At 43.8% G+C, this 21,175-nt stretch overlaps 1 protein-coding gene across 1 annotated transcript in view; it reads right to left on the minus strand.

Annotated features, from left to right (window-relative positions):
* The window catches only part of OXCT1 (3-oxoacid CoA-transferase 1), a 460,447-nt gene that overhangs the window by 208,661 nt on the left and 230,611 nt on the right, over positions 1 to 21,175 (minus strand). The window contains exons 8-11 of the mRNA XM_086960586.1: positions 19,025 to 19,132; positions 15,895 to 16,009; positions 13,196 to 13,290; positions 8,640 to 8,688 (exon numbers count right to left, since the gene is read on the minus strand). Of these exons, the coding sequence (XP_086816712.1) occupies positions 8,640 to 8,688; positions 13,196 to 13,290; positions 15,895 to 16,009; positions 19,025 to 19,132 (367 nt within the window). The remainder of the gene's footprint in view (positions 1 to 8,639; positions 8,689 to 13,195; positions 13,291 to 15,894; positions 16,010 to 19,024; positions 19,133 to 21,175) is intronic.

Consider the following 21,175-nt stretch of genomic DNA (forward strand, 5'->3'; position numbering starts at 1 on the left):
CCACCACTTCCAGATCCACACCGACCCCAGGACCACACTCAGAGGCACCCTCATCTACAGACCACCGGGAACCCGTAAACAATTCAGCGAAGACATCACTGACTTCATCAGCCCACATGCCCTCACCTCCGAGAACTACATTCTGCTGGGAGACCTCAACTTGCTGAGTAGATATTATGTTAAATCTACTTTTTTTCACCTTTCACTTGTTTTTAAGCTTAGGGGTCTGAGAGAAAACATTAAAAATACCTATTCTACTCAGTTCCACCTAATTTTATTCACTTCACTTACTTTCACTTGCACTGCTTTTTTTCAGTTGTAAACATCACACCGACACCATACTGACACCACTCAGTGAAATAACTAACGTCCGTCTCCTTACTCACACAGTCTCTTTCTTCCAACTAGTGTGACTGTTTGTACACTAACTCCTGGGTAAGGAGAACCCAAATGATGTAACAGTGGTGGTACAGAGAGACAACTGATGGGAAAAATTCCTACCCTGACTGCATGTTGCATGTATGTGTGTCTAAATGGTGTTTATGTACAACTGTGTTCAACTCACAATTTGCTTTGTGTCGTGTAGCGGTTTGTCTAAGAGAGAAACATGGTTGTGACTCCTGGATACCTTTTGTTGTAATTAGTTCTTTAGTTAGGGGCATGTATCCAGTACAGAGTCATTAAAGCAGCCCTTAGACCCTCATTTAAATAGTGTGTGTTTCAGACCTCAACTTCCACCTGGAAAAGAAAAACGACAGCAACACCACCACCCTTCTGGACAACCTAACCAATCTCGGACTCAAACAACTTGTTGACACCCCCACCCATGTAGCCGGACATACGCTAGATCCAATCTTCACCTCCAGCAAGCACATCTCCTTCGATCACACCACAGCTCTCCATTGGACGGACCACAGCTGTGTTCACTTCAGCTACAGAACTACCTCGACCCACAACCCCCCACAACCTATTCCGCGAAGAAACTGGAACAAAATCACCACCGACCAACTCCTCACATCGCTCAACCAAAACCCTCCCACCCTCTCATCGGACCCAAACCAAGCCGCCACCAAACTCAAACAATGGATCACTCACAGCGTTAACGAATTAGCACCCTTGAAAAACCACCAAACCAAACAGGGCAGCGAAAAGGCCCCCTGGTTCAACAATGACCTGAAGAAATCCAAGAAACTATGCCGTGCCCTCGAGAAAACATGGAGAAAAAACCCAACCACGGACAACTTGACCACCTTCAAGACAGCCACCTGCAAACACCACCAATTGATCCGAGCCACCAAGAAATCGGCATTCAAGGACCGACTCGACAACAATGCCCATAACAGTAAGGAACTATTCAACATCGTCAAAGAATTCACCAACCCCACCGCAGCCTCAAAACGACATTACTCCCTCCCAAGACCTCTGCGATTCGTTATCCTCTTTCTTCTACAACAAAATTGCCGACATACATAACAGCTTTGAGAACATTTCCAAAGAACAGTCCACTCCAACCACCTCCGAACCTAAACCGCCCTCTAACAACCTTAGCGCCTGGAACCCAATCACCACTGAAGACACCATCCGCCTAATGAACTCCATCCATTCAGGTTCGCCAACCGACCCTTGTCCCCACCACATCTTCAACAAAGCAGACTCCATCATCGCACCCCATCTCCGTGATGTCATCAACTGCTCCTTCAACTCTGCCACCTTCCCAGAAAGCTGGAAACACGCCAAACACAGCGCCCTCCTGAAGAAACCCACAGCAGACCCCTCAGAACTTAAGAACTACCGCCCTATCTCCCTCCTCCCATTCCCTGCCAAAGTCATCGAGAAAGCTGTCAATAGCCAGCTCGCCGCCTTCCTTGAATCCAACAACTCCCTCGACACTTCACAGTCCGGCTTTCGAGCCAAACACAGCACCGAAACTGCCCTCATTGCAGCGACAGACGACATCCGTACACTACTGGACAACGGAGAAACAGTTGCCCTTATCTTACTCGACCTTTCCACCGCCTTCGACACAGTCTGTCATAGCACCCTCATACAACGCCTCAGCAACATCAGCATACAAGGAAAAGCCTTGGACTGGATCATCTCGTTCCTCGCCGGGAGAACCCAGAGAGTCCAACTCCCCCCATTCAAATCAGAGGCCACGAAGTCATCTGTGGAGTACCACAAGGATCATCACTCATTCCCACCCTCTTCAACGTTTACATGAGTCCCCTCGCATCCATCGCGCGACAATATAACCATAACAACATCATCTCTTACGCTGACGACACCCAGCTGATCCTTTCCCTCACCAAAGACCCTACCACCGCCAAAACCAATCTTCACGAAGGCATGAAAGAAGTAGCCGAATGGATGAAAAACAGCTGCCTAAAACTCAACTCAGACAAAACGGAAGTCCTCATCCTAGGATCATCCCCCTCTGCCTGGGACGACTCATGGTGGCCATCGGCCCTGTGCTCAGCGCCCATACCCACAGACAACACACGCAACCTAGGCTTCATCCTAGACTCCTCCCTCTCGATGACCAGACAAGTCAACGCCGTCTCATCTTCTTGCTTCAACATACTTCGTATGCTCAAAAAAATCTTCTGTTGGATCCCCACCGAAACAAGAAAGACTGACACCCACGCACTGGTCACAAGCCGATTGGACTATGGAAACACCCTCTACGCCAGAATCACAGCCAAATTACAGAAAAAACTCCAATGCATCCAAAACGCTTCAGCCAGACTCATAGGACATCCCTCGCCAAGCTCACATTACCGGTCACCTGAAAGACCTCCACTGGCTTCCCGTCAACAAGAGAATAACGTTCCGTCTCCTCACCCACGTACACAAGGCCCTCTACAAACTAGGACCCGAATGCCTCAACACTCGACTGTCCATCTACACACCCACCCGCCAACTAAGATCCTCCAATCAAGCCCTCGCCGCAGTTACGCGCATCCACAGATCCACCATGGGAGGAAAATCCTTCTCCTACTTGGCGGCCAAGACCTGGAATTCTCTACCCACTCACCTCCGCCTTACACAGAACCACATTTCCTTCAGAAAGGAACTTAAAACCTGGCTATTCGATAAATAATGCACACCCTCCCCCAAGCGCCTTGAGACCCTCTGGGTGAGTAGTGCACTATACAAATTCCGGAACTTGAACTTGAACAAAGAACAACCCTGCCTATGATAAATGAGTGCAGATAATCTCACTAGCATAAGGGGAATATCTCCCCAATCTCACCAAGCCACATACAATGGCATTACTTCAACTATAAAAACCATAATCTTGAAACTTTTGAGTATTTAATACAAAATAATTCACAATACATTTTAATACATTGTATACATAGTTTCAATAAATACAAAGACTTCAACCCAGTAATTAACAATCAATTTTGATCTCCATCCCGTATCAGTTCATTCAAACTGCTCATCCATACCCAACCATACCACGACATACATACCATACACATCCAAATAACACACACCACACAATATATCTCCTTTAGTGTGCACAGTAAAAATAACCGGAGTGGGAACAATGCACTAAGACAAGGATAGAGCTGTCTTCACATGAGATGCTTAATTGTCATTGTTGGATACAGGCATTTTCAGACTCTTTAGATTAGATCATATGTCTTAATCCACGAGTACATTAACCACCATTATATATTGTGCATGTCGGTGGAAACCGCAATAGTGGTTACACCTTCATCAGACAAATGCTGTTGTCTTAAATCATGAAATCATGTCTGTACAAACAAATTATTTGCTAGATATAATCTAGCCATAGGGCCCATTTAGATGTATATTCCCAATATCTGAGGACAGAATCCTCTGTTCCTGATTAAGTGGATGCACACTCTCCGATATTTAATAAGGTGCTCAAATCCAATTGTGTTCCTTATGTAATGAAAAAGTCCTGAGCATGGGTGGAAAACTGCAAAAGATTAAATCAGGAATCACGGGGCCTGGTATCTCATGAAGGAAACGATGTATCCCTGATTTAATCTTTTGTGGTTTTCTACCCATCAGTCTGGTTTCTGGCTGCACCAGCTATTGTGCTTTATTTCTTAGGTTATATATGTGATGACAATCTGAAGTTTGTGCAGTGGAGTTTACTAGGTAGGCTGCTCTCAGATTCACTTCCGAGTGCGGTATTGCTCCCCTTTGTCTTTGTTTTACAAAAAACAAGGGAACCCTAAAGGTATGTCGCAGGGACCTTGGGCAGTTTCATATTATATAGAACACTGGTCCCTACATGTGGACAGAAAGAATTGCAAAAAAAATATTCAGAACACCTAATAAGTGTAGTATCTTATGTCCAGCCGGACAAGAAGTTTTATTTTAGCGTTCAAGTCAATAAAAATATGAGGACACTGAAATAACAAGTGGGCACAGCTGTGACCCACAACATACAAGACAAAACAACGAAAGCAATGGCCAAAAGGGCAAGGCTACAATAAGTCTGTGTACTTGTATTCAGTATTTACAGACGTGAATTTTCATAACCACAACTTTGCATTTTTACAATATTTCAGTATCATATTGCATAAGGGGTTGTTAGAAAGGAAATCTTAGGGTCGGCCGAGCAAGGGTGAGAGGCCTCCTGTCGAGGTTCCTCTCCTAGGATCGTACAGACGAGCAATCACCCCCCTACAGATTGACACCACACAAAGATAGGTTCTTAACGTTTTTATCAGTACTTTTAGGCAGGTTATCGTAACGATACAGGAATAACTGGATCCAGGGATCCTCTCAAACTTAGTCTCTGTGGTAAGGGGGTAGCGGGACAGTCTTGATACCAGCCTGGTACAGGGATACCCTGCGCTCAGCTCTCAATCCTCGAGCTGGAGGGTTCTTCGGTAGGGGCCGCGGCAGCGCCAGCAGGACTCCAAGGATGGTTTCACGAAGATGGGCCACGGCAGCGCCAGCAGGACTCGAGAGATGGTTTCACGAAGATGGGCCGCGGCAGCGCCAGCAGGACTCCAAGGATGGTTTCACGAAGATGGGCCGCGGCAGCGCCAGCAGGACTCCAACGATGGTTTCACAAAGATGGGCCGCGGCAGCGCCAGCAGGACTCCAAGGTGGTACAGGTTCTACGCGGATGAGTTCGTCTCGGTGTCTCTCGACTCCAGGATACAACTGCCGACCTGCTCCGGAGCTGCCCCAGTTATAGGTCTGGCGTCCTTTGATGTCCGGACCCTCGCACTTGGAGGTTGGAGGGTCCGGGATGTGCGGGTCCAGACACCCAGCAGGGGGGTGGAGCCAGCGCCCAGGGTGGCTGGGGGCGATCGAAACCAGCCGTCGGGGGACGGATTGGGGGACCATCGAAACTCCTTCTTCCATTGATCCGTCAAGTGGTCTCTTTACCCCCTGGTTGGATCGTGGTGCCTCTATGTCGGGGCTTCGCTGGGTCTGCGGCTGGGGTCGGGCCGAGGCCACGAGGCCTTGACATGGAGGGTCTAAGATGGAGTCTGGGCCTGAGATGGGGGCCCGCGATAGGATTCGGGCCAGCCGAGGGTGTTGAGGAGAGGTCGTCGAGTTCCAACGGGGGAGAACTGGGGGCTGCCCGGAGGAGCGGCACTCGTGGAGGGTGGATGGCGTTGCTCTCGGCTGGGGAACAGAGGTCGAGGTAGTCCGGGATCCGCCATGCGGGAGGAGTGGAGCCACGCCACGAGGCCGGGTCCAACAGGGTTTTTTTTGTCTTTGTAGCACTGCCTTTGGCTGATTGGCACTGCAGGAGCAGTGGTGGTAACTACTCTGTCTTACTTTTGTATTCACCTGCTGTGATAGGAATTTCACATGACTTCCACTTGCGCCTTCTACTTCCTATATCATGTCTTAATTAGCGTTATATCTGTGCGGGTTCTATGCATGTCCATTAGTTAGATCTTTTTGGGTCTAGTGTTTCCATGGAAGGACATGCTCAGTTCTCTTTTTGGTGTTTAGGTTCTGTCTCTTGACATTTTGGGTCTGATTTGTACACCTATTGTAGTGGATGTTTGCTTGGTTCCCTATTACAGATTTAGTTGGGCATTGCGTCAGCTTGGCTTACAGTGTTCTATACCACTGCAGAGCCTATTATCAGGGCAGCAGGAGATGTCTTCCAAGTTGCAGACCTTAGGTTGTATTTTTCATCTGTTCTTGATCGGTTGAGAAATTGATTATTCTTAGAGAATTGCTGGGCAGTTTCAGTGCTTTATGGAATTAAGTGGTGGCTCCTCTGGGTTTCAGTTCTGTGTCGTTATCCTTAGTTAGGGGGATTTGTCATCTGGCCAAGGTCTTTCACTGGCTTGTCCTCCACCTCACTTTCAGTTGGTGATTATGTTTGTTCAGGAGGGCAGTTAATGTAACTGTTGTTAGTTTCCCTTTTAAGTTCTGGTATCATGTCAGAAGACAAGCAGGCTTGCTACATCATCATAGAGTAAGTACTGGGATGAGGAAAAAAGACAAGAAGGTACTTGACCAAGTATTTGTGGTAATCTGCTTTACTTTGAATCAATGTCTTACTTGTCCAAGTAATGCATCCTGCCCTCCCATCCCCTTGACTATCCTCCTCCACCTTCAGAGTAAGGACGGGCACAAGTAAGACCTGAACAAACAGTACAGAAGATTATGAGGAAGTAAAAGGCATTCAGTGGCAGCATCCCTTTGCAATTTTTAATAGAACTAGTCACTATACTGTTGCTTTCAGATTTTCCAATTATTTCATTCACTAATTTCTCAGGAACTGTCAAAATATTAACTGAAACATGGCCCCTCAGTACCTACCGCAGACCCCACTGCCTCACCGAAGCACATTACCTCACTATAGGCACTTAGAGCTCGGCCAAGGATAATGAGCAGACACACCGCTGCACATACAGAACAAGTTACTTATATTCAGTAACGCCTTATCTGGTAGAGACTATCTAGCCAGAGTTTCCTTACATTAGAAGTATCCCATGGTGTCCCTGGAACGGGCCAATTTTTGTGAGCAGTACCCCTGCGTGCCAGTAGGTGGCGTTGTTCGGCTCCAACTGGCATCTAAAGTGAGATATGGGGTGCCTATATAGGTGCCACCAGAGCGCTAGGACGTCAGTTTCTTTTCACAACGTTTCAATCCAAACGTCAGAAAGGCAGATGCCACGAAGTTAGGAACACATAGCCAATCAGAACACAGTACAGAAAGTGATTACGTGCTCTCCACCCAAACATCTGGACAGGTTACCCAATGGCTGCATTGTCAATCAATCAATCAATCAAACAGGGGAATTTTAAGCACACTAAGCACCCGTGAGGGTCTAAAGACACTAGGGGCAGGGGGGGGGGGGGGGGGGGGGGGGGGGGATTTAGCAGTTCCATGTTAGTCGAAGAGCCAGCGCTTCAGAGCCTTCCTAAAGGATGTTCTGAGCGGGATCACGTCTGATATTGATGGGGAGCTCGTTCTAGGTCCTGGCCGCGATGTAGGAGAAGGATCTTCCCCCTTTTCTGGCTCTGCGAATGTGCGGGGTTTCTGCGAGGAGGAGGTTGGTGGAGCGGAGGTTTTGTTTGGGTGCGTGGACGGTGATTCTGTCGTTGAGGTATTGGGGTCCGGAGATGCGTAGGTATTTGTAGGCATAGGTGAGTATCTTGAAGGTGACTCTTTCCTCAATGGGGATCCAGTGGAGCTTCCGCAGGTGTTGGCTAATGTGCTTGTGTCGGGGGATATCGAGGACGAGACTGGTGCTGGTGTTCTGTATCATCTGGAGCTTGCAGATTAAAGACTTGTTAATGCCGGCTTATAGGGCGTTTCAGTAATCCAGCCTGCTGGTGATGAGTGAGTGGGTGACTATTTTTCTTGCACAGTGTCCACGCAAGTTCGAGGCCCACCTGGATTCCTCATCCAATACATTAATTTATGACTCCAAAAACAAGGGCACACATTCCTTACCGAAAAAGGATTGCAGAACTATTTTACTGCATTGAATGAGCTGTATAAAAACCCATGTTAGACTAATTGTAAATTGAGAGACAGTCAGCAGACCCGATGCCTGTGTCTGAGCTCCTGGCCGCAATGTTAAATTAAACAAACTGTACCTGTTTGGCCAAATGCCGCTCAACTCTTGTTTTTTCAAGGTATTTCATGTTTAAGCAACACTTGGTGAGCCCCTCCAGGTTACATGCCAGGTCCTGGACCTCAGATTGGCAGCGAGAGACCGAGGTCTCTGCAATCATGCTAGACTAGGGTGACACCGGGGCCAAAATAAAAGTCAGAATACCAATTTCTCTTGGGGCAGGTTTACATGACTGTTTATCATGCAGAGGACATTCCACTCTGAATACTTGATCAATAATTATTTTAATTACGGTTTAGATTATGAGCAGATGGAAAACCACAACAAGTAATAATGAGAATATACAATAAACATATTCTAGCAGTATTTCAGAAATTCTTCTTTAAGATGAATCAGCTCCACACATCAGTGCTACTCTCTTTTAACCCTCACAATTTATGTGTCACATAATACAGTAACAAAGATGTATTCCAAACGTGTATTTCATTCACGGCTGTAGAACATTGTTTTATAATCCCTACCAGTGATAGTTCTGGTAATCCAATTACTTTCAGATATTTAGATGTAAACCTTTAAAAAGTGGCTTACCTGCATTAATAAGGTCAGCGTCTACTTCTTCTTTACGAGGATAAGGACCCTGACAAAAAACAAGACTCATAAGAAATCAAAGCATAATATCAATAACTACGAACAAACCCAATACTTTCAAATTAAAACCGCGAGCTATGTTCACTGACAATACTTGGTCAGATTAAATCTCAATTCACTAGTTGAGCTCTTTAAATGTCAACATGACCATTGCATTCAACAGAAAATGTTGAATGTTAAAGACAATGTTGAAACAGCTGTACTCATCTGTGACCACTGTCCTTTTGAGATCTATAATAACAGGTGATACAGCTAAAGGAAGAATGGGTTAACAAGAATGCGCCCTGAACTCCAAATTATTCATAGACAACAAGCGTTGCAAACAATACCCAAACAGATACTATTCAGTTTCAAGGACAAAGATCTTCTGCGCCAGTCTTCCCCTCGAGCCAAACCGTCCCTTCTTCCGTTTCTTCCGTTCGAGCTGCGCTTCCTTGGTCGACTGCTCTCCTCGTCTTCTGGTTAGCGTCCTCGCTCCCGCTGCTCCGGTCCAGCCCTTCCTCTACGTTTGCTCCCGCCTCTCGCTGCTCTGGCCCGGCACTTCCTCTGCAAAAAGGGGGCATGGTCGCTCACACACTGCGTCCGTAGGAGATCTAGAACACTCTCAGCTTTCCTGATAGGGTCCGAGCCGTCAGCCATTTTTTAGCTCTGCCCGTCCTCACACCCCACCAGAGGGAAAAGAGAGCATGGGGAGTTGCAGAAGTGAAGCAACACCCCCGCCCCCTCAAGAAGGCCTAAGTGACTGCCAAAGCGTTGATCCCAAGTCTAGTGGGTCTAAAAATGGATACCCTTCCTAAACTTTGGTCAGGATTTACGCCCTCCCAAGGCTGGAGCATGTGCTCTTCACCTGGGAGTGCAGCACCCCCTCCAGTGTAGGTCTGTGGCTGCATTTAATGTGGCCTAAAATTGTATAAGGAAAATACATGGAGTGAAGCACCCTCTAGTGGCGGGATCTATGGCTACAGTTTATGTGGTTAGAATGTGGCGCCTTCTAGGGGCTATTATGGTTGCATTTTAAGCGGCCAAAAGTATATAAAAAGCACACAGGCATGTTATGTTAAATTTTAAAAAGTTTTATTAAAACAATGCTGACAGTAATTACTGATGAAGCTTTATTGACATGAATACCAGCACTGACCCATGGTTATTAAAGATCATTGCACTTATGTAGAAAATGTGGTATTTTTAAAATATAGTTGGTTGTTCCTGTAATATGGTGAACCCTTGATAATGCCAATAGGCCTGTTTTATCTAAAGTGATAACCCCTGTATGGTACAGTATTGTCTGGTACGGTGGGGGGTTGGGGGGTTGAGGGGCACTGATTTTGAGGTTCATGATCCTTTGAGATCAAATGTGATTTCATACTGTAATTTAAGGTATTTTTAAATCTGCCTTATGAATATATTTGTAAATTAATTCATTGTATTTACTAGGATGTGTGTAATAAATGTACTATTTTCTAAAAAAAAAAATTTTTAAAGCACCGACTGGATAATCATAAATTGATTGTTATTATTGTGTGTCCGCGAATGATGATTACTAGCCTACACCACCTCCCCTGAGTAGGCCTTGGTCTGCTCTGCTTCGTTACCCAGAGAGAGTCAAGTGCTACAATGGGGGGCTTGGTTCCCAGTAAAGGGGAAATTGTGGCATATTACTTGTACATGCCTCACATCCTGCACAAAGAATAACCCCGTTTACTACAGCTAGTTACTTGCCCACATTGAATATGCCTGTGGGCACGTATTGTTGTTTGATAAGGCTGGATGTGGATTGTATTGCTGAAAGTATTGTATTAAGATCAGAGATTGTGTATGAGGAAAAGTGTCTTTGTCGGCATCCATTTTGTGTCAGGACTCCATTGTTTTTGCATTGCCATTTCGTGTCAAACACCTCTGCACGACCCTCCTTGTCATTTCTGCTGATGTCTGATGAAGTTCTAGCTGTCACGCCCACCCTATCCTTCCTGCTCCTGGTGGTTGAACCAATTTCGAAAAAGGGGAACAAAGAATTGGCCTAACCACCCTCGGACTGAACTCCTGCACACATCCATCCCGTTTCGCAAGATTTGGGCACGCCACCATCCCAGAACTTGTTTTTTTCACATATCCTGTTGTTCAAGATCTGTCTGTTCTCTCACATACATATCCTGTTTTGCAAGGCCTGTCTGTAATCTTTTGTACCATCTGTTGCAGCCCCCGTCCTGCCTGAACAAAGAGGTGTAACTGCATTTTGACTTGGGGCGCCAGGCCCCCACCCAAACTGGTTTCTTAAGGTGGGAAATGTGTATATAAGGCCTGTAAGCTGCAGAGTGAAGCAGCAGCCTCCTCTGTCTTGTTTCTAACGAGCTTGGGACTCTGTTCCATAGCCCGGGCTATTCCAATAAAACTTGGTTCCCTTCTACAGAAGAAGGCTCCTGTGTCTCCTTTTACTAAATAAGGAGGGTATGGAAGACTTGGGTGGTTCCCCCGCCACCGAGACCCAGTAAGTGGGTGTAAACGGTTCTTCATGTCACTCCAGCTCATCCGCCACACAGATTATTCTAGTGTCTATCCAGTGGCATCCCTCTATGTATAAGACACTTAATTAGTAAACTGATAGTTCCAACAAAACTGCACTGTAAACTGTAGAAAATTATTTTCCATACCTTCTTCAACTATAAACTTTCAGCTTCCCCAATAGGGAATTTAAAATTGGCACTGCCACAAAAAATACATTATAGCTAGGAATGTCTCCCCAAGTGGTTACTGAATGACAAGGTATAACATGGCTGTTTCTTGAGCTGTGCGATACATGAATAGAGTCAGGAATCCCCGATGGAACACTTGTGCTTGTTATCAGTAGTGTGTGCTTATGTTTGTAAAAGAAGCATCCCTCAAATGGCAAACCTCTAATGATATCCTATCCAGAGGTTAATTTGTAAAACAAATAGGTGCCAGGCTCTCATCAGGAGTCAGCTTGGATCAGCCCATTTCTCCTGGTAGAGTCGACTAATACAGAACCAACGTTTAACCATGAAAGGGGGGAAAATATGTGGCATATTGGCCAGAGCTGCCGACTTTGGAGCTGAGGAGCCAGGTTTAAGTCTCAGCGTCAGCTCAACTTCCTGTGATTCGGGGCAAATCACGTAATCTTCCTGTGCCTACTATAAAGGAATTTGTCCTTAATTGGTGCTCATGAAAAGCGACATGTTTTAAGTGCCGGTGCGGAGCACCGGAAACCACTGCTCAAATTAAGCATTGAATATGCCTCTTTGATAAGTCAGGAAGACCTCAGCCACGCCTGTAGAGATGTTACCCCAAGAGCCCTACTTCGAACTGACAAAATACACAATTAAAGAGTGCGCTCAATTTTTGTTATGCTATATCAAAGCCACCGTCATCGATACTATGAGTGAATTATTAATTCATGGGGTCAAGGACAAACATCCTGAACTAACTAACCGTTACTACATTTTAAAGAGCATCTGGCCCAGTCTGTTAATTTTAACGTGCAGAAAGAAGTACTCCGTAGCAACATCTTCTCGCCACTGTTGATAAACCTATCATTCTTGCTTGGAGGGTTGGGTGTTATTCTACAGTGACCATGAAACTCAATAACAGTGGAAGGTGCTAGGTGAAGCAGACTGTTCCATTTGCCATGAAGCAAGACGTGTTCATGAATTTAGTCACGATGACCAGTGTAATATTTTGTCAAATATCAGCGGCGGTGAGCATAAAGGCTAGATCCTACTTGCTGGTATCTATTCAGTCTACACTCCCATTTCCTTATGAGAGGTATTTCCCATTCCCTCGTGGCCTATTTTGTGTAAAGACTAAAAATTCAGTTGATAAGGATGGAGAACATTAGTTGAAGAGGGTTGGGGCACACACAATAATCGCCATTTCTGCTTCTTGGTGAGTAAACAGGCCTGCATCCATGTGGCGGGAGAAAGTGACCATGCGAAGGCAACAGACAGCCTAAGACATGGAGTCGTGCTATGTCCAGCGCACGTGGGATCAATCTTCCTAGTTTGTGCACTCCCAGAGCTGCACTTCCTAGGTTTATTTCCTACTTCTATCCTCCACTCTCTCTGACCTCTATCATCCATTCTCTCTATGTTCATGAGCTTCCCAATTTTGGTTAACTACTCCATTTTGGATCACCATGGCAACGGTTCATTTGAGAAGCAGCTGTTTCAAATTAGATAGATTGTGAATGAACAATAAATACAACTAGGAGCGCAGGCTCCATAGACCGGAAGCTACTACAAATCACCAGACATGAGAACGTATGGAATTGTAGGAAGAAACAAGTAACAGCTTAACTTCAGAGTTAGCAATTCGAGTGAAAATGCATGCAATGCAGACAGAATTGAAGAGTCCTTCCCAATAACCAATGCAAAGGTGATCACATGCTCTGTGTCAGTAGAACTTATAGATGGGGCATAGGAAACCAAAGGGCAGGTTCAGCAGCGGGAGTTACAGGCTTTATTTCCACAAATACACTGACTCACCAGCCCCAGGACGCCGTTCTCACTCTGCAGATGCACTGTAATGTTCGGATGAATGTAGTTGCTGGCAAGCATTGGAATCCCGATTCCCAAATTTGCTGACACAACTAGTTAAGGATTCACCGTAAATATGCAGTAAGGTAGCTCAGCGAGTTGAGACCCGCGTGTGCGCATGTGCGTGTGCACGTGTGTGCGCGTGTGTGTGTGTGTGTGTGTGTACACTGTAGGTCGGAGGCCCAAATCCCGGTAAGGTTGACTCGACTCAGATTTCTTGTTAAAGAGGTCGGTAAAATGAGAGCCAATTTCAATTGGGGAATAATACTTCTATAAAAAAAATGTTTATGGGAATCACTTTGGCTAAAAGCTCGGTATAAACAACAGATTGCAAATAATAACAACAATACTAGTAAGCACAGTTAGAATAGCTCCATACAACTTCTACAATGCCACAGTGCTTCAGCTGTGGATGGGTGACAGATGCGCTCAGTGCGAGCCATCAGGTTTAAAGGAATGGTCATTCGTGTTTTGACAAGAATGAACTCCTAGTTCCTAGTCAGTGGACAATCAGTGGCGCTGCACTGCGGTCATTGTCATAAGAAGACCACACAATAGTGCACATCCCGTGAACATGGCATTAAATAAAGAGGCCTAACACACTAGCAAGTGAGAATGCTGAATCCACCACTGCTCACACCAGCAGGCAGGGCAACAATACGGATGCTCCAAAAGCATACTGTACCGATGCAGTACCTGAAGGTCGCCACTCAATTGCAAGCCGCATAAAAGTGGTACAAAAAAAGTGCAAAACAACTCTACGGTGTGTGTCATACATTTCACAAATCTCAGCATAAGCTCACAGCACCAACAGCAGTCTCACCGATGACAGCCACAAAGGGCACTGTGCTTTCCTTCAGAGTGCCTTCCGTTTTCGTAGAGGGTGCAATGATCTATACAAGGGCTTGGCTTTGATTCATACCCAAGGAATTGTAAGAAGACTCAACGGGATTCCCAGGTGGTCATGTCTTCACGCCTCACACGTTAAGGAACTGGATGTGGCACTAAAGTGGCCCCTCACTGTGCAGTTCATGAGATGCAGGTCTTTTAATTAAGGGGGATCACAGACCCCGATCTCCTAATAGGCCTGACTAACCAGCACAGCTGGCGCCACCAAATGTACCATCACCAGCCGCTGCATGACCGTGTGGCACATGCTTACCCTGGTACTTCACTATAGAGGCTATGTGTAGTACATCCTTGTCTCAATAGCGGGCATGGTCTGTATTTGCATCACAGAGGAGCATTGCCTCATCCAAATCATCGCTATGGGATGGCCTGCTGTCATGACAATGGATACCATGGCACCTGTAACTGATGTAGGCAATATGGTATCTCTTGCAGTCCACTGCCACAGCGGTCACGTTCCTACACCGGAAAGGCACACTACTTGCATAAACTCATTGAGTTTTACTGTCCATGATGGTACAAGTGGACCTTTTCTTGAAGCACTATTGTTTTCTATAAATGTATATTCTGCATCTGCTTTTGTTTGTCATGTCGTCGGTGCACAGTGCCACGAAACAACTTGAGGTGGGTAGATTAACGTTTTCTACTGAAAAACTAACCGTGCATTATATTTAAATGTCATGATGCCGAGATGGATTGAAAAGCAGTGCTTCAACAAACATTACACATGTAAAATAAGAGCCAAACAGTGGCAGAGCCAGACACACTGTCTGACAGTCGCTGACCAGCACCATATATGGTATCACGATTATCTGCTCCATTTTGGAGAAGTGGGCTTATAGTAAAATCTTCGCTTTCTAGTGGCCGCTCTGTCTTCAGAGGACTGACTGCATTATGTTATTTTCTTTGCTCTCCTCAGGTACACATTTACTAAATATGGAAATTACTAAAGTGTTAATTTATTACAAAAATTCACGATTTGCCTTCTGCAAAGATATGGGGAAGAACATATTTAGATCCAGGAAGAGAAATCACTCCCTAAATTTAGATAATTATGGCCTCATTTTCTAGATCTCTGTGGAGTAAGATGATGTAAAGAGTATATATTAAATCAGTATTTTCCCACCACCCCTATAATAAGGTGGCTAACATAAATAATTATTTTGCAAGTCTTATTATCATATTTAACAATGGTTTCAAAACCATTCGCTTTATTTTGATATGGTGAAAAATAAATGTTAAATCATCAATTAATGCAATGTAATAGGCAAATAATGTTGTTTCAGTTGATAGTAGATTGTTGAATTCTGCTGCTTCTGTATCTTTAGATTTATATGAGATCATGTTTAAACTACTTATGTCACAGAAGGATAACCTGCCTCACTCCCTACCAAACTTGGTTTTGAAAAATGTGGACCGTGATTTATATTTTAAACATTCATTTTAAAAGATCTCAAAAAACATTTCGAATTGATTAAAACTACTATAAATAGGGCTGGATCTTTCACGAACAGCTAAGTATTCAATAAAAGGCCCCATGCGAAGTTTGACAGACATAATTCTCCATCAACCGTTGGCGGGTGTCCCTCCCGCCGTTGTCCACGTGCTAGAAGCTGTAACGCACCTGTAAAGCCAACCAACTCTATGCCACCCCCTGCACAGTCCAGCTCAGCGGTGGACAGTACTTTCCGTCCAACACAAGAGATTCTTCTGTCTGAGGTCACGTTAACAAAGGATACCGTACATGCCATCCTCAAACTCCAAAGCTGCTCGTCGGATGATCCGCTCTCTTACAATGTCGGACTCTTTTTTAGGTTTGGATGGTGCATCTTCTGGCTTTCTAATCGTTAGTCGCTGCAACAAAATAAAGGCGGATACATTAGACTACAGGGTTGAGAACATTATCTTTACTTAGCATGTCATAAGTTCCATTTCACCCAACAGCACTAGAGTCAACACCTGGAACAGCGAGGTAAAATCGTATTATTAAAGTCTCATGATGTACTCAAACAACTGTGCCTACGGCTAGAGCGGCTCTTTTAAACTACATACAGCTGAAATCAAAGGTAAAATGGGAGAAGAGACAAAGCTTCAGGGACAGCCAGACCTCTATAAACCCTTGCAATCCATCAAAGTGCGAACAAGTGCGTCGTGAATGCAGAACAAAGAAAAGACGTGCATTTTACTCATGAAAGGCAGCATACAACTCTACTGACACAGAGGGGGCCTGCTCTCACCTAAATATCGCGCACATTTCAACTCGTTGAAAAAAGTATTCATGAAAAATCACTGAGCTGTGCTAGGCGGCATAACAATGGCAGTGCTTTCACCAAGCATCAGCTTTTACTGGTTATTGTCATCTTGTGAATGCTGCTGAATCTTTCTGCCTTTCCATCAATGCCTTCTATGCTTTTCAAAGTTAACACACATCAGAAAATGGACTTTTCATAAACATTTATTTAGCGAAAAAGATTTAACTCAGGAGAGAACTGGAGGGAAGAATTGATTCATTTGGAGAAAAAAAGTAAACATTGATTTATGAGACCAATGAAGCTGCAATCCACAAATTCTAAAGTCACAATTCAATGCACTGGGAAAAGATGCATTTGTTAAGACAACACTACGGAGTACAACATGAATATCAACGGGTAACAGAACATAAGTTTGCAGTGGAGAAAAAAAACGATAAATGTTAAAATGTGTTCATGAGCATTTCAGCTAAAACATACTCTTACAAATTGCCACAATCTGTAAAAGTTAAATGGTAGAGGGGTACTCGTGAAAATCAAACCTTTGCTTGAAACAATGCTCATGAGAATTCTTAAAGACACTAAAAACTGGCCAAACTCCTATGTTTTCACTTTTCCACCTTGCCACTGTCCTGACATGTAGTGCAGGTGGTGCAGTACTCTTGCACATTTATTGCCAATTTGGACAAAAAAAAGGGGAATTTGGGCAAAATAAGGGACAGGCAGTCCGTACTTTTTTTTTAACTCTGTGCAGTGGCTAAACTACTGATGATGTATATGCCAAATACGATTCAGCAAAGTAGGCCAGAAGCCTGTTAAAGAGATGATCACACTTTACTAAGCAAAAAGCCGCCTGTGGGGCTGGAGTTTGAGGCCACAGCAACTCTGCTAAGCTTCAAATTGCTGAGAATAGCTTTATTAGAAGTATTCTGATGGTCCCCAGGAGTAGGTCACCCCCTTGCTGCCATTCAGAACTGGGGTTGGAGTGTACTGAAGATCGAATTGGCCTGGCTCCTTTGTTATTGTGGGCTAAATTTCTGTCTCACCGGATTTAGATTTTTCAAGATCCATTGTTATGGACTGGCAAACCCTATCCAATGTTGAGAAAATTCACTGGTGTGGCTATCTAAAACGTGCTCTGGGTGATATGAGCCTAACTGAACTCTTTGATAACCCTGCTAATATGACACTTCAAGCCAAAACCATAATTAAATCTGCATATACAGCAAAGATAGGTAAGCTCTCACCACCAGCGATCACCGACTCAGCAAAGATCCTTGAGCACTGGTAATGTGAGTTCCCCCAGCGATTAGTTGCAGTTTTATTTATTTTTTATTTTGAACCCTCAGTGCAGGTTTTACCTGACTAGGTTCCGTTTGGGCAATGTGCGCTTCCTGGTAGCATTTACGAACCAATGTGGATGGTCTGATCATCTTTTACCATGCCCCTGTAATAATTTAGCGAAGTAATCTACCTTGTATTTTGTTCTTTTTTCACACTTTATAAAACGTTGAAAACCTAATTTTTGCTGCCAATTTTGATAGGGAAGGTTTTACCCGCTTGCATGCGCTTGACTACGCTGACATTTGTTACGCGGTTTTACATTTTATAAGAGGAGCGCTTTACATACGAAAACACTATGGATGAAGTATTATATTAAGGGAAGTCCATACAATTACTGTTTTCTTCTTTTAATTATTTTTAACCATAATCTGCACATGCCCTTTAAGCACTTATCAGGGTCCGCTTCACTTGTTTATATTTATGGGATTTCCCTTAAGAAATGAATGTTGGGTCACATTTATTTGGGTCTGTTACCTCCTGATTTAACTTCTCGTCACCCTGTATCGCATCGATTGATGAAATCATGTGTTTTATTGTGCTTTTATGATTTTTTTGTAAAATCGAATAAAGTTTTGATGATGATGAGGATTCAGTAATGCTTTCGGACTCAGCAGGGCAGTCTCTGCCAGTGCATCAGTGGAGAGGCTTCCTCTAGAACTGGAAGGTTGTGCTTTTCCACCTGGTCTGGTTCCATTATGGAATTACAGCCACTGACCCTCGAGCACTGTACCTTAGACCCTTGCATCACCTAAACCAGCTTTCCGGCTTGAACTTCATTCTGTCTGGTACGCAGACACATACAACTACTATACATCATAAAAGGCCAACTAGTCTAATGAGGCAAAAAATACATGTGGTCGAAACACAGAGCTCCAACAGATAACACAGTAGTGTAGGTTGGTGTGCAATGGGCGAGTCATCCTCCACTATGTATGTATATCCTGTGTTGAGTCCTTAAGCTCGGGCAGTCATCTAAAGTTGTATTTCACAAGTGCTATAAATGAGTCAAACAAATGCTACGATAAAAGAGACAAGACACAGAAAGGGCAAAAAATACCTCGGGGCAAAGATATAGCTCCATTAGTTTAAAATGTATGAACTTGAAATAAGGAAACCAAGATTACTTTATTCTTGTTACAAAAACTGCATGTTTAGGGTTCACTGGACTAGTATTCATGATACATACAGTTAATTACTTTTCCTCATCAGGTACGATAGAAATACTATTTTACATGGTAAAAGTGAATGCATGTGTGAATTATTAGACTTCGCATACCTCTATCCTCTTCTCAAACTTCTCCTCTTTAATTATACGATGGACATAGATACTGGGAATGTGAACATCTTCAGGGGCAAAGCTTCCCACATCAACGATTTCTTCAACCTTTAAGAAAATAGGATAAATAATCATAAATCCCAAAATTAAATGTTAACTACGAAAAATGGTAAATTGTCATAAGAGCAAATCTAATCAAGTTCATTCCAGCGATTTAAATACATGGTAACTGCATAGCCATACATTGAAAAATGCATCATCTTGCGAGCAGAGGCCTTTATTCATGGCAGAGCTTAATATATGTATTAATTTTATGCAGAATATTTATAACCTACTATTTATTACAATTTCAGAATGTGGGGAGGGGCCGTCATGATTCAGCTGAGAAAGTATCTGCACATATGTTTTTAGCCCTCGTATTTTTCAAGTGCACTTGTTTCAACAGACAATATTAAACCCCAAACAGAGTAGAAGGTATAATTTGTGCAGTACTGTAAAATCGCTTTGAAGCGACCCCGACTACTGAGAACATAGCAGTGCTTAATTTGTAAAACAGTACGTGCCAGGGCCCTTCACGGGAGCTGACTGCAGCATGCACCACCCATTGTTCCTGCCAACACTGACAATACCAACGCAACTACTAGCCTTCACACTTTCACTAGTGTGACAATTCAGGCTGTTCCAGGCTGCACAAAGATATAATAATGGTGTGAGGAACAGATATTATTCTTTCTTAATGTATATTGACTTTTTAAATACTGTTGTTGTGCTAATCTCAAAATTAGACAGACAGCACCACCATGTGGTTAACCGGCACTAAATCCGGGGCAAATAATTAAGTGCCGGTGCCCTGCACAGACTACCCTCGGCTCAAATTAAGCACTTGAACAAAGTAATTGTTACATGCAATCTGTGAGGCAATGCATTTAACTTTTTCCATGCCAATTTTTCCATACTTTTTTGATAAACTCAAATTTTACCACTGCACTAAAGTAATGAATGTACGTTTATTACTGAAATCCAAATAACGTATTATTGGGCCGCATTTATTTTCACTGTTGTGGCGTAAATATTTATATTAAACAGTGGCAGCTACCACCGCATATAGTACATCTGCACTTATCACTGAAAAGGGATTTTAATTTGATTTGCCTACAGCTTTGGTCCCTATGAGCAGATTGAGACACAATTTGGTGTTCACTTAGCATGGTCAGTTACTGTCTGGCATGCCAATTCATGCAGTACCTTGCAGGGAAAAAGAGGTAATGGGGGCCAAAAAATATGTGTTTTTCCATAAAATTTGGTGTTCGCTTGGCATGGTCAGTTACTGTCTGGCATGCCAATTCATGCAGTACCTTTCAGGGAAAAAGAGGTAATGGGGCCCAAAAAATGTGTTTTTCCATTTAGCATCCACATGAACTTTTGCTCATGCCTGCAGCAAAATCTGCTGAAAATATTTGCACCAAAGAAAAGGAGAATTTCAATCAGAAAGTGTGTATTTATTGGTTTGCTGTAAATCTATTCTGCAACATATGCGACCTCCCACTGATTGAGGGGCCTACAAATCCAGTTAACCGCTTTACATCTGCCAACACAAATTGGAGGCACAGACCAACTCACACTGATTTGCTGGCTACCAAATTAAAATCTCTTGTGGCCATGCTGTGAAGGCCAAGTACAGTGGAAGTTGGCATTCCATTATGGATCAAGTACAGTCTGGCAGCAAAGCAGACTGAGACCAACTATGCAGTGCAGAGTGAAAGGTCATATGCATCAGGGGCAGGCAAATCACGGCAGGTTGGGTGGGAATAAAATTATGAAAAAAAATCTTTGAAAAAGTAATGATAAAACCACAGTTAAAGATTGAGCTATGGTTCTGGCTCAAACGTACACAACCACTGAAATTCTACAGGTGTGGCATGCAACACACACAGCGCATGCCCAGTAAACACAAGTCAAAGTGGAGTTATGGTTGCAAATTAAAATCGGAAAATCACTGTCCTGGTTAGGATTGCAATCCAACTCTCACATCGAATGCAATACTTATGACCTCACAATATTTATCTCCATAAGTCACAGCAGCTAAAACCACAACTTATATAATATACTCCAAACAATGAATAATACTAGGTTCATGGTGGTCTCTTTCAT

The sequence above is a fragment of the Lissotriton vulgaris genome, chromosome 3_1 (genome assembly GCF_964263255.1).
Source record: "Lissotriton vulgaris chromosome 3_1, aLisVul1.2, whole genome shotgun sequence".
NCBI classification, from domain to species: domain Eukaryota; kingdom Metazoa; phylum Chordata; class Amphibia; order Caudata; family Salamandridae; genus Lissotriton; species Lissotriton vulgaris.